This window comes from Anastrepha obliqua, chromosome 3 (genome assembly GCF_027943255.1).
Source record: "Anastrepha obliqua isolate idAnaObli1 chromosome 3, idAnaObli1_1.0, whole genome shotgun sequence".
Classification (NCBI taxonomy): domain Eukaryota; kingdom Metazoa; phylum Arthropoda; class Insecta; order Diptera; family Tephritidae; genus Anastrepha; species Anastrepha obliqua.
The window spans coordinates 1,570,047-1,587,801 of NC_072894.1; the positions used below are offsets into that span (position 1 = coordinate 1,570,047).

The 17,755-nt window shown below is 38.3% G+C and overlaps 2 protein-coding genes across 15 annotated transcripts in view; both read left to right on the forward strand.

Moving 5' to 3' along the window:
• Positions 1-13: 13 nt before the first annotated feature.
• LOC129241390 (beta-2 adrenergic receptor) lies at positions 14-9,302 on the forward strand. 2 transcript variants are annotated; one of them, XM_054877677.1, is made up of 4 exons: positions 14-1,741; positions 4,159-4,302; positions 6,581-6,839; positions 6,909-9,302. In XM_054877677.1, exons 2-4 carry the CDS (start codon positions 4,170-4,172, stop codon positions 7,483-7,485), a joined length of 969 nt encoding a protein of 322 aa, XP_054733652.1. In that variant the 5' UTR covers positions 14-1,741; positions 4,159-4,169; the 3' UTR covers positions 7,486-9,302. The 2 variants fall into 2 exon arrangements, with proteins under 2 accessions (XP_054733652.1, XP_054733653.1); XM_054877678.1 differs by lacking the exon at positions 14-1,741 and adding an exon at positions 1,792-2,096.
• Positions 9,303-9,776: 474 nt separating this feature from the next.
• Positions 9,777-17,755, forward strand: part of LOC129241991 (PAN2-PAN3 deadenylation complex subunit PAN3) — a 43,545-nt gene continuing 35,566 nt past the window's right edge. For 3 of the 13 annotated variants that reach the window (XM_054878536.1, XM_054878539.1, XM_054878542.1), the window contains exon 1: positions 9,894-10,032. The gene's annotated coding sequence lies outside the window, so the exon portion shown is untranslated. The other 10 variants (XM_054878540.1, XM_054878543.1, XM_054878545.1 and 7 more) reach the window with 6 other exon arrangements.

Consider the following 17,755-nt stretch of genomic DNA (forward strand, 5'->3'; position numbering starts at 1 on the left):
AAAGCATCTGCATAATTTCTGCGGTTCATTAATGCAGGCGCTTCAGGCACAAAAACTGCGAGAGGGCAAACGTGTTGAAGTTTTGATTAAAAAAACTAAGCAATAATGAAATGCAATTACCGATAAAAATGCTAAACGATATTAAAACCCCCCAACAGCAATGAGATATTTACGAGAACCAAAATAAATGTGTAATGTAATGCTGAATAAAAACAAATATATATAAAACAAAGAACAACAACAAGAAGAAATATTTAGGTGCTGTGCTCTCTATACAAACGTTCTAAATTATATAGTTATGTACAGACATAGATATATATAACCAAAAATAAACGTTGGCCTATTAATTATAATTTCAATTGAAAAGTTTGCTCCAAAAAAGCAACAAATCGAATTCTTCCATTACCAAATTGCGTAAAATTAAAGTTAAGACATTTTATTAGCCCGCCATTTCCAAGTCACGGACAATTAATTAACTGTGCCAGTAACGGTCCTAAAGTCTAGCGAATAGTTCAGAATTTTAATTAATTTTCGGCAATTTTTGCATGCAAATACACAATTACACAAATAATAAAAAATCATAAAATATTTACGACCATAACTGAAATTTTCCAGAACATTTTCGAGCCTACTAACATTTATAAATATTTAATAATAATACGAAAATTCAATCAGCAATCAAGAAAAAACCAAACAACAAAAATTTGTTTAAAGTGAAAAACGTTCGGTATTCGCTTTTTAAATAAATATAAAATATATTGGACAGCTTAAAGGAAACTTATACTCTTTAACAAAGTGTTGTGAACTACGAATAAAAATCAGATATTACATTTAAATATAAAATAATTAATAGACATAAGGTTATATATTACGTAAATGCAAATAGTAACGTTTTTAAATTTACTACCAAGAAATACGAATCCGTATATCCCTAAATATTTTAATAGCGACATAAAAATAGAAATAATTTACATAAATAGAGTTAACAAAATAGAAAAAATAATTTCATCGAGCTTCAAGAAATTAATAAAACACGCCACAAGCTGCGCTGAAAGCCAATCACAACAACAAGTAGAGAAATCGTGTAAAAATACAATAACATATGCAATTGTAACCAAAACGACAAGCAAAACAAACAAATAAACAAACACAAAGGATAAATAAATACGCCAATTCACTAAAAAAAACGAAACACGTGAAAAGTAAAGTTTTTCCCATATTTATCCTCAACCTTAACCCTCTCCGCCGCTAAAAAGCGCATTCACGCAACTAACTTGTCCAAATATCCTTACCTCTAGCAATAATCTACAAGCACATATGTACGTACACAGGTATGCCTTTGTGTGCATTAATATGAATGTAGGTTGATGTGTGTGCATAGTTTGCCAAGTGCAGCCGGATTTGGCTATTGTCCAAACAGGCTTCATTTTAAGGGTAGCACTTTGCCCTTCGAAATTTTAACGAGCGCCTAAATGTAGATTTGCAATACGCTAAGACGGCGGACGAACAACGACCTTCGCGTGCCGATAACCCGCCTTTTGCACTGAGGTTCGAAGGACGTCGAAGCGCATACTAAGCCCCTCACACCCAGCCAAAGCAACTGACGCAAGAATTCAGGCACATCACCACAATCGTAAGACTAATGACTGCACCGTCTTAACTAAGTGAATTGCCGTGCCGAAGCACCGTTGGACTGCTAACAACTGAAATTCGTAATGAAAGCGTCATGAGTGAATGCAAGGTTAGCTTTTACTCTCATTTATCTTGAAGGCGATCATAAAAAGTTGTCTGTTGACCCAAATAGAGCTGGAACAATTTGAGAGAAAGCTGAAAAAGCTATGCTTTCCTGCAAAGGTCAAAAGGCATACAGACCAAGCTCAGAACTTAAATATATGATTAGTTTTCAAGTGAATGAAAATTACTCCTGTAACTTTGTACGTTTCATTTTGGTTTGACCGCAAGTCAAATCCTTTAAGAAGCTACGGGCAACCGCCAAACGATGCTTTGAATACTTCATCCCATTTTTGTTAATTATTCTAATTAATCTAACGGGCGACGCCGTGAATACTGCTAATCACACTGGGTTGGCGATAGAAGTGAGAAATATGTCGTTATTTTCATTTTGGTTTAGCTGCCAATTTAATTTTTATTTATTTATTTTTAGCTGTATTCATTTGCGCGAAGTACAGTAGAACTAAATTCCACTATTGCATATTATGCAGCTAGCGGTATAGGACACGTGTGCACATGTTCATAGATATATTGGGTATGGGAATAAGATTCCGCCCTCGTAAAAGAGCTGTCGCTGCTGATACTATTTTTGTATTCACTCTAGTAATATACTGGTGATTTGAAGGTGCATAGTAGATGACATTCGTTTGATGCGTAACGATCCTTTTTTATCTGACGTCAATGTCAAATGTCTACGTTCGTCTCGAAAAAAGAGCATTTGCGGGAAGTCATTCTTCATTATTACCTTTTACAGAAAAGTGCAGCTGGAACGTGTCGCATATTGATCAATATTTAGGATAATCACGCTCCATCAAATATAACTTGTAAAGAGTGCTTTGGACGCTTTCAAAGCGGCAATTTCGACGTGAGTGATTGAGATCGCGAAGGGACACCGAAAAAATTCGAAGATACTCAACTAACAATTATTGGATGAAGACGCATGTCGAACCCTTGATGATATATCTAAAGAGTTGGATGTTGACAGATCAACCATCGGTAAACGTTTGCACGCGGTGGGAATGGTCCAGAAAGCACGTAACTGGATGCCACATCAATTGAAGGAGAGGGATTTCGAGAGACTTTTGGTGACGTGTGAGATGCTTCTTGAACGGCAGAAAAGAAAAGGTTTTCTGCATCGCATTGTCACTGGCGATGAAAAATGGATCTATTATGATAACCTTAAGCGTCGAAAAAGTTGTAGCCTGCAGGTGAACCAGGTCCATCGACAGCGAAAAAAAATGCATGCTTCAAAGGTTATGTTGGTGAGATCAGAAGGGTGTCATCTATTACGGACTCCTTAAACCATCTGAAACCATCACTGGCGATCATTACCGACTGGCGATCATTTCGTCAGAGGAATCCATTTACTGCCTGAAAGATGGAGTAAAGTTGTAGCTTCCAATGGCTCATACTTCACATAACAACAACATGCAGTATTTAATTGTTTAACTAATTCGTAACTTTAGCTACGAAGGAAGGAAACTTATTCCCATACCCAATATATAAACTTTAAACACTTAATTTATATGCTAATATCAGCTTGGAGAAAAAGAAATGCATTAATTCCTCGGTAGGTGGCTGCAGTGATTAATAACTCGTAAAATATCGATCAAACAATTTAAAGTTTATGCTCGTTGTCAAGGTGACATTTCACACTACGAAAATTCGTTTGCTATTTTTTGTTTGTTCCATGCAGTTGGGAGTTACAGTTATGTTAACAATGAAAGTCAGCAAAGAGAATTTGATACCTTTTACAGTTTTTCTTTGATAAAGCGAAAATGCAAGCCAGGCCGTTGAAATTGTCAATGGTGCCACTGTAACAGTTCATTGCGTGCAATTTTGGTTTCGTCGATTCTGTTCAGCATGGTTGATGTTAAAGAAAATGTCCATAAAATCACAGAAATAAGCGAAACCAACTAACCATAAAACCATTTGCGCAAAATAAAAAATAAAAATAATAGATTTCTTTTTCCCAAACTTGAATTAGTTGCGCACCTGAGTTCCTGGTTTATTTTATCAAAAAAAAATCCAAATTCTACGAAATTCTAAACATCATACGAGCTATGTTTAATGCCTCTGCAAGCTGTTCTTGAGTTTGGGTATCGCGCCATTGGCATAAAAATTACGGCTTAGTTGAAAATTGCGTATTTTGTATGTTCATGTACACATTTTTATATAAGTTTGCCTAAGTTTAAAACTAGAAAATTTGTTAGAGCTGGTGTCAAATTAAATTTAAAATTGAACATTTCCTTTCGAATAAATAAAAAGTATCCATACTAAATGTTTAGATATGAGAGACCGCCTGGTATGTTTCTCTCATATGGCATTCTATTTGGTCTTGAATGCTTTATAATTTGTAAAGGGAGTAATGCTTAATATTATTTTTTAGTGAAATGGTGTGTTGACGTTTTGCTTTTCCTTTTGCAGGATAATCAAAAATGCAGGAAATGAGTTACCTGCAGGATAATTCCAAATTGGAGGCACTTACCAAAGCCGTACTCATCTCCATTCTTGGCGTCGCCATAGTCATTTCGAATCTCCTCATCATAGCCACTTACGCGAATTTCAAAGGTGAGCCCTTGTGAATATAGAATGATTCCTTGATTTCTACGTGTATATATGTATGTATATATGTATTTGAGAAACTATAATAAAGCAAATGAAAAAACATATGTGCATTGTATGCAAATATGAGAAATATGTGTACAGAATTATACCAGGATGCTACGTAAATAAATGTGGAAGAAGGTACAACAACCTGCCGATGCATGAGATAACAATACTATTTTTTGTTGTAGTTTAGAAGAGCAATTAGATTAGCTTTTATTTTGTTGTGTGAAAAATTATTGCATAAACAATTTACCAAACTTTACCAATTTTCTCATTTCTCGTCACAAAAATACATAGATAAAATTCTTTATTACAATAGATAAAGAGCTCCATATCGATACATTTCCATACCTTTAACTGGTCACAAGGTCAGCACCAATAGACCTCCAGGAGTAAATAGACCCATAGAGGCATGGGACTCCCAGTTACCTGCATATGTAATTCAAAAATTTGTTTTGACTTTTTTAATTATCGTAGCGGTAATAACACTAACAATATATTTCCTATAAAGAAATGTTTGCTAGCAGCAGAGAAGAGCTGTTCTTTCCCATATGGCAAAAAAATTAAAAAAAAATAGCTTTTCAAGCCGGGACAACATGAAATATTTTTGATTAACTTACTGTATGCTTTTTAATATAAAAAACACCAAGCACTTAAGTGGGAGAGCAACTCGAATTAAGGGGGTAGTATGGTTAATTCGGTGTAAAACAAGCATATTTTTCGAAATTTTTTTTGTCGACACAGTTGATTTATTCAAAATTTTAAAATTACTTCATTATAAAGTCATATTTAAATGAGTTGGTGGCAGCGAATCTTCGCGGACGTCTCATAAAAAAGTTTTATTGCGGTGTCCCTCAGAACTCATTACTGGATCAACTAAAATCAAAAAAAAAAATTGATTTCATCAGCTAATAAAGTTTCGCAGGTAACAACGTCGAATTTTTTTTTTTTTTTTTTTTAATTTTTTAAAGCGCTTTGAAGTCAAAACACCGATTTTTCATAAAAAAAACTTGAAAACTTTGTTGTTTTAAAATATGACAAAATTAAAAAAAAAAAAAATCGACGTCATTACCTCGTGAATAAAGTAAAGAAACAAAAAAACCAAATTTGAAAAGAATCGGTGCAGTAGATATGAATCTACAGTGGACACCGACCGTAAAAAAGGCAAGTGTGAGAAAAACGCGTTTAAAGATTAGGTAGCTATTTTGGCAGCGTGAAATCCGGTTGGAGAGGTAGATACTTAATCCTTTGTGTCTTTGTCAATTTTACTCTAATGCACTTCAAACTTTCACACAATAATCTTAAGATGTTATAGAATAATTTAAAAAAAAAAAAAAAAAAACAAAATGAAAAAAAAAATACCATACTACCCCCTTAAGTAAAGAAAATTTAAGAATTGAAACTTGAAAATCAGATCTTTAACGGATTTTACAGTTTTCAGTTTTTGCTTACAGATTCTTAAATAACACAAGGTGACCCATTAATGAATAATGCTCATATTGCAATAAAAAAATGTATAGCACAAAATTCCCTAAAGAGCTTCCTCTTGGCATTTTTATTTTTGACGAAATGTTTGATGATATTTAAATGTAGTCTGCGGCTCGCTTTCATTAATCGTGCGCCGAATCTCGTCTCTCAGTTCATGACTTGTTCTTGAGGCATTTTCAAAAACAATTCCGTTCCAGTAGTTAATTTCCTCAGTTTCTATATGCTGCGCGTTCGTGTATTTCTTGAGGTTAAATGTTCACATGAGGTAATTGCTAAACAAAAAAGCTTCGAGGGAATCCGAAGAAAATCGTCGGGCACAACATTTTGAATTTTAATTACCTTGATATGCATGTACATGTGCATGTATGTGTGAATCACATCAATACTACGCCTAGAAATATTCGTCCCTTCAAGTATTCAAACCAATTTTATGCAGGTACTCATTTCAAGCCAAGAATTTCTTTCGATCATTTGAGTATTAATTAGATCAGCAGCCGCTTTCGGTATGGAAATCGTATCAATTTATACATAGTTCTGATACGAAACTTCAGTCATGCCTAATTTGCTAATTCAGTTTGTCAGCGAGAATTAATGATAATAATTTACGAATACTTGTCTAATCGGCGGTTAACGATGCTTCTTTGTTTAATTTTTATTTATTCTTGTATATTTTTATTCTGCTTGTTGTGAACACAGACTCCATTTAACATCTATAATATTACTAAATACCCGACATGTACATTCCGTTTAGGTCCCACAGAGGTCATCAATTATTACCTTCTCTCGCTGGCAGTGGCGGATCTGCTATGCGGATTATTGGTTGTGCCCTTCTCAGTATATCCAGCGTTGACCGGAGAATGGATGTATGGCGACATCGTATGCCGCTTCACCGGCTACCTGGAGGTGACTCTATGGGCCGTCTCCGTATATACATTTATGTGGATCTCGGTGGACCGCTATTTGGCCGTCCGAAAGCCACTACGCTATGAGACTGTACAAACAAAAACCAGGTTATCATGCAGAAGGAAAGTTCAATGTTCGCTCAGGACAATAATTATGTTTTCTTTTAATGTTTACAGATGTCAATGCTGGATGGTATTTACCTGGATTTCGGCCGCGTTGCTATGCTGCCCACCAATATTGGGCTACACGAAGCCCATTACGAACAATGTGACACACATTTGTATGCTGGACTGGGGTAATATGGCGGCATACAGTGCAACACTGGCGATTTTAGTTTTAGGTCCTAGCGTTATATCAATAGTACATAATTATGGTTACATTTTTGTAATGATGCGAAAACTTAAATCGGGTGAACCCATACATGACAAAGAATATGCAACCGCATTAGCTGAAAATTTATCGAATCCTAGTCATATGATGTCATTCGTATTAGTGTTTGCATTCTGGATGTCGTGGTTGCCGTGGATGGCGTTGCGCTTCTACGAAGTGGTGACCGGTGATGTTATCCAAAGTACTCTTATCAATTTTCTGGTCGTCTGGATTGGCGTGTTGAATTCATTTTGGAAAATCATTATTATGACCAGTATGTCACCGCAATTTCGCATCGCACTTAGAGTATTTTGTTTAACTATTTGCTGTAAGACTAAGGGCCGTCTGCAAGCAGAACTAATCGGATTGGACCCAGATGACTAGAGTCGTTAGATTTTCCACAGTATGAACGGTTAAATTAATTTTCACAATTGGTTTACTTTTCATCAATTTTCATTCGAGCTATGATCCCTTGTTGTTGCCCTTTTTGTTTTGATTTTTTGCAAAATGCACTATTCAAATATGGTGAAATATTTTTGAAATCGCTATGATTTGAAGCGAATAGTGCGCATTATGTAAGTCGTATGTATGTGTATATCGAATATACAGATATGTTATTAAATATTTGTATAGTTGGTACGTCAAGAAAAAATTGAATGTAATTCAAATGTGAAATTTTGTTTAAATATTCAAATTTGTGAAAGACTTTCGTGGTAATTGCGGTAGCAGTGATAACCCCGGGCCGTTTATCGATTATACGATTATGTACCCCTATGTACGTACATGTATACATTTATTGCCATGTATGTGCATATGGGTGCATCTCTCATACAAAAGTTTTCCTAAATCAATTTTTAAAACCTACTTATGTATCGAAATAATTCGTTGTCTTTTCTTTTATCGTAGACTTAATTAGATTGTAATTACTTATATGATTATTGTGACTATAGTGACGTCGTAACTTAGACTTTTCGAGACTTATGTGAACTTTAAAAAGTTACCATATTCGAAGGATTAAATTCTTTTCATTTATTTATTTTTCTTGCGAAAAAGTTGGTGGTCTCGCCGCTTTCAAAGTCACTAACATAATTATAAGGAAATGTGTGTAATTTAAGTATTGTAACAAAAAACAAAATACGTGAGAATTGCATAAAGGTAAGAAAGAAGTAAATAAAATAAGGAAAGTTACTAAAATATCGCCAAACGGGTATAAATATATGTACTTATATACGTATACATTATTCATCCATATTTTTTCAATATATATGCCTCCCTCCCAGGGTGCTAACATTTCAAGCATGCGATGTGGAAATTATTTATCAATCTATTTCTCTTCCTGATTCACTGAGGATCTTACTTAAAATATTATCCAAAATGTACTTGCTTATAAAAATCGTCTAAACATTCTCTAGGAAAGTAGTGAAACGTCAGCCAACATAGGCAGTACCTATTTCTATCACTATTTCGAAGCAATTTTAACTCATAATGAGATTTTTGAAACTCGCACCTATACATCTTATAATTTTATATTAACTTATTCTTATAGTAGGATCCTCTTGGCAGCAGGCTTGATGAGAGGATAAAAAAAATTGGTTTCTTATTGGTTTATTGTTAAATGGAAAAGAATGAATTAAAAATAAAAAAAGGATCTTTCGGAGAGCAACTGCAGAAGTAAATAATTAAAATTTGTTTCCTCTTAATCAAGTGCTAATTATTTATATGCATGCATGTATGTATATGTATATTTATGTATGATTAGACCTACCGACTATGACTTGAGTTCTTTAAATATTTAAAGTTTTCTATTGCCCATTTATTACTCAAATTATCTTTTTAATATTTATAAACGCATTGTTGCACTCGAAATTGGTGTGGAAATATTTCCAATTTCTTTACTAAATGAGCTGCCCATTGAAATTTTATCCTTTTTCCTTAGTGGGATAAATAAAGTTTCCCTTTGGGTGCAACACTGCGCTTATAAGAGCTAAATTTATATAAGTATATTGGTATATGTAAATTAAAAGAATTTTTTAAATACATATGTACATACTAGTACATTCATTCATACGTATATGTACTTATTTTTAAAATTTGTTGAAAATATTCGAATTTATTTTGTTAGCAAGAATGAAGAATTTACGATTTGCTTGACAAGTTGAACTAAATAAATAAAATGATTTTTTTTAAATCATTCCAATTATCGCGCTGTTGTTTTATTAAAGCTTGCGCGATTTTTAAGCTAATAATAACTAGTTAGTTCAAGTCAAATTACTCCTTCCTATATATTGTATTGAATTGGCAAGAAACATCAGACGATAGAGACAGTTTCCGCTCCAAAGGCAATAGCAAACCTCCGAGAGCCTTTCTGTTATGAAATAATATTCAACAGTAGAACAATATCAAACCCCACACCACAAATTGTAGACACTAGCAAAATATGCACAAGGAGAATTCAATTTAGACAATGCAGATTACATGATGAACGTTCTCTGTGTGCACCTTAAGCAATTATTCGCTTATTCAATTACTTCACGACTAGATGGCGCTATATATAATTTTCATATTTCTTTTCGTCTTCTTTTAATGCTGGCAACTCCGTTGGAAATCAGGAACGATTCCCTTCAATCTACGTTCTCTGCTTCAAGTTGCTTTGCAATGTAAACAACAGAAGCGCGAAAGAGACAACTACACCCAAAAGGCAGCTGTGAAAAATCAGAGGAAAAGTTTTTCGACGAAGACGCAGTGAAGCAGTCACGCGAGGCAAACATCAGCAAACTGAATAATGTAAATAAATATATTTTTATTTGGGAAAATAGTAAATGTGCTAAAAAAATAGAGCAAAGTTTGAAAAATTAAATTTGCATTGCAAAATTTGTGCTTCCAGTGGTTAATTCGGTCTTTCCGCGGTGTTCGGACGCGGTAACGATCAAGGTTTAACTTTTTTCTTCGCCTTTAGACTGGAACAGTTGCATGTGTGCGCGACATTTTATGGAGTTTAATTGCGTTGCTCTGTTTGACATAAAAAATTTAAAAATTTTACCAAAATTTTTACGCACAAAAGTGAAATATACAAATTTTGTGAAGGGAATTTTGTTGTACTTAAACTATAGAACGAAGGGGCTTTATGCAATTTTGGAACGCAAATAAGTAGAGAAAATATATAGTAATATTTTGAGCATAACCTGCTGCCAAATGTTTGACCTTTCACTTCGTTTTAGCCAACCAAACCATTTTTAGAGAAAATAAATTTGGTTTCACCGCTCACACCGTTTTGAAACTTGTCATTTTAATTATGAGAATTGGTTAAATCTATATACATAAATAAGTTTCATCTGAAATATAGAGATTGTATTCTGATTTGGTAGACAAATTACTTCTTAACGAAAATGCAAAATAATTAAGATAAATTTAGATTTACTGTATTTTCACCGTTATTCTTCTATTTATTATTAACAGTTTCTCAGTTATCGGTACTAACAAGGCTTCTTTAGAAGCCTAATTAGAAGTGCATACATATATTTATACACGCATACACCCATAATTAACTCCAATGTCAGCCATGGCGTTAAATATTTGCAGATTCACGTCGTCTGTTTTTTAAGGCCAAGTAAAAATTAGTAAACCAGGTTTTAAAAATTACAAGCCGCATAAGGCAGAAAGAGATATTCTACCAAATTAGCGATTTGTGTAAAGATAGCAACAGAAAAGTCAAAAGGCAATTGGGATAGGAAACAGAAGAAAGCAGAAAGTAAATACGCAGCATAAGCAATAAAATCGGCAGCTGTTTTTGTTTACTTCGATATATGTATGTACCTTAACACTCTCTTCGTTTGTGTTCGGTTTTTTCTGGAATGCTTTTGTGGAGCTTTAACTTTTTTTTATACGCTTCGTACAATTAGAGAGTGGTATACGTGTTAGCTCCGAATCATACTGACAATAAGACGCGTATGCCTTATGCGTATGTGTACGAGTATTTCAATAACCGGCTGGCGAATGACAAATAAATGGTTGCTGAAATAAAAATCTCAGCGCAAGCACCAAAGGTTGAACAAATTGATGTAAAATCCTGTTCCTGATTTATTTTCATGAAACAAAAAAAAATAAATAAACAAAGCAGACGACAAGAGCAGTCTATCTAATTTATAATTTTAACTCAGTCGAAGTTGTTAAACCCCAATAATGATAACATCCCCAACGAGAAGTATAAAAATCAAAGCCTCCAACCTTCCTTGTATTGTCGGATAATGTTTTACTTAAATAAAGAAAAATTGGTATTAAAGGAGTGAAAACTGTGATGTGCTAAATTAACAATAATGTTCTGATTACAGACAGCTTAAACTGAACACAGCAACAATTAAAAAAAGACAAGAGTGCAGCATTGCAATAATGAAAGAGGAAAAGCTTTAGAATATTTGACCACTTGCAGTTTTGTCTCTAAACGTCTCAATTTTTTATTGTATTGAATTTTTCCTAATTAGTCTCAAGTTGATGAAATTATTTTAGAAAACTACATTTACCATTAATATTGTCTTTAAGAGTCTGTGTATATTTAAATTGCCATATGCGCAGAGTAGCGATTCCCTCACCCCGGGTTGTTGTTGTTGTTGTTGTTAACAGCATAGGTAACCCTGTCAGTGTAGTCATATCATCGTTCGTCGTCGTCTGGCTCATCTAGGGGTAGGCCCAGGAAACATGCTGTTTCGACGGGTTGGGTCCAGAGGGAGAGGGGGGTTAGATGAGTCGGTTTGAGGGGGCATGTGAAGAGGTGGTTAGTGTCGTGCGGGGTACCTTCGCATGCCGGACATGTGTTTGGTATGTCGGGGTCGATTCTGGATAAGTAGGAGTTTAACCTGCTACAGTATCCAGAACGTAGTTGTGCCAATGTTACACGGGTCTCGCGGGGAAGCTGGAGCTCTTCATCTGCGATGGGTGGTGGTTGGACTCCAATTACGGCATTCACAAGACGGGAGTTTAAGAAGGTGGTAACGGTCTCCCGGTGAATGTCGTTTATAGACTGTCGAAATACTGTCCGGTCCAGTAGGTTACGGTCGGTCTTGTCCTGGATATCGCCAGCGTAGTCAAAGAGGTGTCTCCTGACGTGCCTGGGAGGCGGCTCGGGCTCAAGCAGGTGTCTGCAGGGATGAGACCTGCGGTAACATCCGAGCAGGAACTGCTTGCTGAGCAATTTATTGTGCTCCGCAACTGGGAGCATTTGTGCCTCGTTGTGAAGATGTTGTATAGGTGACATCAGGAGGCACCCGGTCGCTGTCCGAATGGCGGTATTTTGACAGGTCTGTAGCTTAGTCCACTGCGAATCACTAGTTCCAGGCGACCAGACAGGCGCAGCATAGTTGAGAACCGGCCGGCCAATTGCCTTAAATGTCGAAAGCAACAGTTCTTTGTCTTTGCCCCAAGTGCTGCCGGCCAGCGATTTGAGGACCTTGTTGCGATTTTGGACTTTAGTGGCAATTGCGGTTGTATGCGCAGAGAAGGAGAGCAAGCTGTCGAAGGTTACACCCAAAATTTTGGGGTTATTCACAGTCGGAATTGGTGTGTCGTCGACTTTTACCTTAAGGGGCAGCTTGACCTCCTTTGTCCAGGTGGTGAAAAGGGTCGCCGTGGACTTGGTGGGGGAAAGTTGTAGATTCCTCGCAGTGAAAAAGCGAGAAAGGTCGGTGAGGTAGACGTTCACTTTGGAACACAGGCCATCGATGTCATTGCCCGACGCCATTATCGAGCAATCGTCAGCGTATGAGATCAGGGAAACTCCCGCTGGTGGTTGGGGGAGCTTCGAGATGTAGAAGTTAAAAAGCAAGGGTGAAAGGACACCACCCTGCGGTACGCCTTGCTTAATCTTCCTCTGCTTTGACATTTGATCTCGAAAAATCACTGACGAGTGCCGACCGCTCAGGTAGTTCGCGGACCACCTCTTCAGCCCTGGCGGGAGTGTCGACTGATAAATGTCATCTAGTAGCGTGGAGTGGCTGACTGTGTCGAAAGCCTTTTTCAAGTCCAACGCTACTAGGACAGTCCTCTCGCAGGGGCGGTTTTGGTTAAGCCCGCGATTTATCTGGGCGTTTATGGCGGTGAGTGCAGTGGTGGTGCTGTGCACTCGTCGGAAACCGTGCTGATGTGGGGCTGGGGCCAGGTGTTTCGTAAAGAGTGGGAGTAGGAGGGCTTCAAGTGTCTTCACTACTGGGGAAAGGAGAGTTATCGGCCGATAAGACTCCCCTTGGTTGGCGGGTTTCCCAGGTTTCAGTAGTGGGACCACTCTCCCTGCTTTCCACTTTTCAGGGATGATGAGAGTGGCCATGGACAGATTGAAAACCCTTGTGAGAAATCCTACTCCCAGGGGTCCCAGATGCTTCAGCATCAGCGCGTTTAAGCCGTCAGGGCCAATGGCTTTCGATGATTTCGAACTCTTGATGGCCCCCTGAACCTCATCACTGGAGAAAGTAAGTGGCGCACTGTTGTTCTTCAGTTTGTGCAGCCTTCTGGTAGCACGACGCTTGGTTCTGTCGCCCGGAGGATGCAATATAAAAAGCCGGCTAAAATAGCTCGCGCATCGCTTCGGGTCCGACGAAGTGCAACCGTTGAAGGTGATGGCCACCTTGTCGTTGTGCTTCGTCGGGTTTGACAGAGACCTAACGGTGGACCAGAGCTTACTCACCCCAGAGGTGAGGTTGCAGGTCTTCAGGTGCTCAACCCATTTGGTCCGCTTATGCTGGTTTACCAGTTGCCGGATCTCCAAATTGAGATCCCTTATGCGGGGATCCCCGGGATCGGCCTGGCGTAGGTGATCACGCTCGTTCGCTAAACTGGCTGCTTCGGCTGGGAAATGAGGACGAATGTCCTTATAACTTCCAGCAGGGATGAAGCGAGCCGCAGCAGCTGTGAGCACCTTGCGGAATGCGCGTTCGCCTACGCGCACATCAGTGGGGATGGGAAGAGCGGCGAAGGTGTCCTCAGTAAATTCCGTGAAGCCGGCCCAATTAGCTTTTTTAAAGTTAAAATAGGACCGGTGATTCGCGGAAACGAAATCGGCAGGTCTCTCGATCGAGACGATAATGGGCAAGTGGTCTGATGCAAGCGATAGCATAGGTCGCCACGTTATGCTATTTATCAGACCAGCGCTAGCAATTGTTAGGTCAGGCGAGCTGCTGCAATTGCCCACTACCCTGGTGGGGGCGTCGTCGTTCACTGTGCTGAATGTCGAGTCGTCTATCTGCTCTGCCAGTTGCTGTCCCCTACGATCATTTGGCAGGCTTGAATGCCAAAGATCGTGATGCGCATTAAAGTCACCTACAACCAGTCGGTTTTCACCTCTGAGGAGCGCACCTATATCAGGGTGATATCCTGCCGGGCAGCAGGTGACAGGGGGTATATATATGTTAAATATTTCGAGCTCGGAATCGCCTGACCGGACAGCTATGCCTTGACATTCTAAGGTGCTGTCCCTGGGGTCGATTCCTTCATCGATAAGACGATACTGCACAGTGTGGTGGACTATAAACGCTAGGCCACCACCATTGTCTCGCTCGCGATCACGTCTGTGCACGTTATAGCCATCCCTGGTGATCAGAGATGACCTAGCGTGCAACTTTGTTTCTTGGACCGCAGCTATCTTGATACCGTGCCGGTTCATAAAGTCGACTATCTCGTCGACCTTGCTCATAAGTCCGTTGCAGTTTAGTTGGAGAAGCTTGAAACTTCTCGGCGAGGTCAGTGTAATCCGGGGGGTGAGGGACGCGTGGTGTTGTCTGCGTTGGGCCTGCTGCGCAATCCACTGTGGCTGTTGCGGCCTGATGGTGATGGGCGGCCGCGCCTCCGGGGGCGGTTGTGGGTGCAGAGCTCTGCAGCAGGGGGCAACGTAGGCAGTTGTCCACTCACGGGTGGTGCGCAGGCCGGAACATCTCCGAAAATGGCACCAGCCATTGCAGGAATTGCACTGGACTGTTACCAGATTCCGAGGTATTACGGCCTGACACACGGAACAGACTGTGCGGGGGACCAGGAGCTGCTGGTTTGTCCCCGCACTGGGGTTGGAGCTGGAAGGAAGGGGAGGGGTTGATGGGGAGTTGTGTTGCTCCGATAGGCTCCTCACCGTGGAGGTGTTTGTGGTGGTGGCGGTTGGTGGTGCCGGCCTATCAGGGGGTATGTTAGCCGTGGAGGCATTTGTCGCCTGCTGGCGGGAGCAACACTTGGCCACATACCGTGTGGACCACTCCCTATGTGACTTAAGACCCGAGCAGGTCTTAAGGTGGCTCCACCCGTTGCACTTGTTGCACCTAACCGAGGTTGAGTTCGGGTGAAGCCGTTTGTGGCAGACGCAGCAGTAGAATACTTCTGGCCCAGGGTTGGATTCGACTCCAGCTCTGAGGAGAAGTATTTGGAGCAGGATTGCTGCGGGAGTTTGCTCCTGTGACGTAAGGCGGGGGATGATATGGGTTACACTAGACAGGGCTAGTATACTGGGGCGGCAGCCCTTGGTCGGGAAAAACCCGAGTCATTCCGGTACGTAGAACCGGCTGCCAATGGGAATGAGGGGGTGCTTTACCTTTTGGACTGATTTTAATGGCATATGTATGTATATGTAGTATTTATTGTGCAAATAAATAATATGGTTGCTACAGGGGGAGGAAAACAAATTTCAAAATCTTAAAATACCTATATTTCGGAGAACATTAAACCGAGATTAGCATCATTTCACAAGTACATAGTTAAAATATTTATTTATTATCTTTATGTTTTTATTAAAAAAAGAAATAATTAAAAAAATTATTTTTTTTCCTAAAACAATGCATATTTAATCCCACTTGAAAATAAATTGATCAAATAGAAGATAAAACTACCTTTCAATGGATATTCTACGTTATATATTCAACCTAAAATTTCTTACAAAATTTTGTGTTACTGATCCTGTGCTAGTCCGAGCGCAGATTTCTCGGACGGAGAAGGTAGGGCAAATCATTAAATCAGTATAATCGGTTCTTTGTTTTCCGAAATATCGGCATTTCAATGGAGTTTTTTTGCGCAATAAAGAGGCATTCGTTCCGCCCTGTGCCATATAGTCCGGGAGCCAGGTGTCGATTTTGGACTGCGTTTTTATACCGTTAAATTCTTGACTATACTTGTGATTTAGCTTTCATGAATGAACGCAAGAATATATCATTGCGTTCATACATCTCGGCGGCGCGCGGAATTTTCGATGCTTCGGCTGGTGGTCTTCCCACCGCTATACACGTAGCTGACCATCACTATTATATTTTCATATGTGTCCAAAATTATTTAAAAAAATTTCAGTCGTCATTAAGTAGTTTTACTTTTTTAATTTATTTTAGAAGTTCGCCTGTTCAGCTGACGTATTTTCCCCCCTCTACGGCGCAGCTGACTTTTTTTTTTATTTTACTAAATGTCAACAATACACAAAAAAAAATTCCAGCAGGTATTAAATGAGTTGTTAAACTTTTTTTTCCACACGTTTCGCAGCATCCCACGCACGTACCCACCGCTACTGGACCAGCTAACGGTTGGTTTCGTCATCCATTTGATGGCGTCTGCCTTCAGTATTAAAATCAGTCGGCATGAAATGATAAGGTCAAAATGACCCCTGGCTCCCGGACTAATAGCCGTAACATTTTTGTTTTCTGTGATACTGTGACTAAACAGATGTGTGGCATTTTCTACTATCTACAAAAAGTGAGGAGGAAAAGGTTATGTTTGTGTAGTCTATGGGTAGTTAAAATATTCTCAGCAAATTTTCAGTAGGGTCATAGGGTCAGTAGGGTCATTATGTAAATCTGTACATAAAAAATTCCAGCAGCACATTTCAGTTGTATCTTACGAGTATAAAGAAAACTAATTTTGAAAAAAAAAAAATATAAAAAGTTACTCCTTGTTTTCTTGGAGTCTTTTAAGAGTATTAAACAATTTTTAATTGAATTTGTTTGTTATATTATTAATGGAAAGATTTAAATATTATTTTTTATATTTTGCGTATCATACTACGCACGTACATACATATATTTATAACACGCCCATAAAGGTATTTGCAGCAGTATTGCAAAATAAAGATAACCATTTTTTTTTGTTTGCGGACTATTTGGACGTCACTTTGCTTTTGAATAATTTTTTTTTTGTTCAATTTACCACCATTGTCATTCCAACTTGTGACAAATTTTATTATATATGTATATGCATGTATGCAAGTTCTGTTTAATACTGCCGGAAACAAATGGTGTACCTCTGGCCATTATCGCACCCTATTTACGTCTGAGAAGACCCCTACTGAATTTTTTCGGGGAATACCTTTGTGGAACATTTTAAGCGTCCTTCTTTAGGGTCGAAGTTAATATTTTTCAAAATATGGTAAAAAAATAAAGGCCAAATGAGTTACACGTGTAAGAATATTGGGACAAAATGCTTCACAGAAAAATGCCCCACTATTTTCATTATAGCCCTTTAAAGGCAATATTAATGGTAAATGTAGTTTTATAAGAGTTTTCTCAAATAATATAGATCAACTAGAGAAAAAAAAAAATTGTGTCTTTTAGAGACCGAACGGCAAGTCGTTTAATATATTACAGCTTTTCTCTTTTATGATTTCTGTATCACAATCTTGCCTCTTTTCGTCCCATTTTGTCGCACATTTTGG

Coding starts and splice junctions, on each gene's coding strand:
- LOC129241390 (XM_054877677.1), top strand. CDS start 4,170: ATGCAGGAAATGAGTTACCTGCAGGATAATTCCAAATTGGAGGCACTT. Junction 4,303..6,580: donor CACTTACGCGAATTTCAAAG/GTGAGCCCTTGT, acceptor CATTCCGTTTAG/GTCCCACAGAGGTCATCAAT. Junction 6,840..6,908: donor ACTGTACAAACAAAAACCAG/GTTATCATGCAG, acceptor TAATGTTTACAG/ATGTCAATGCTGGATGGTAT.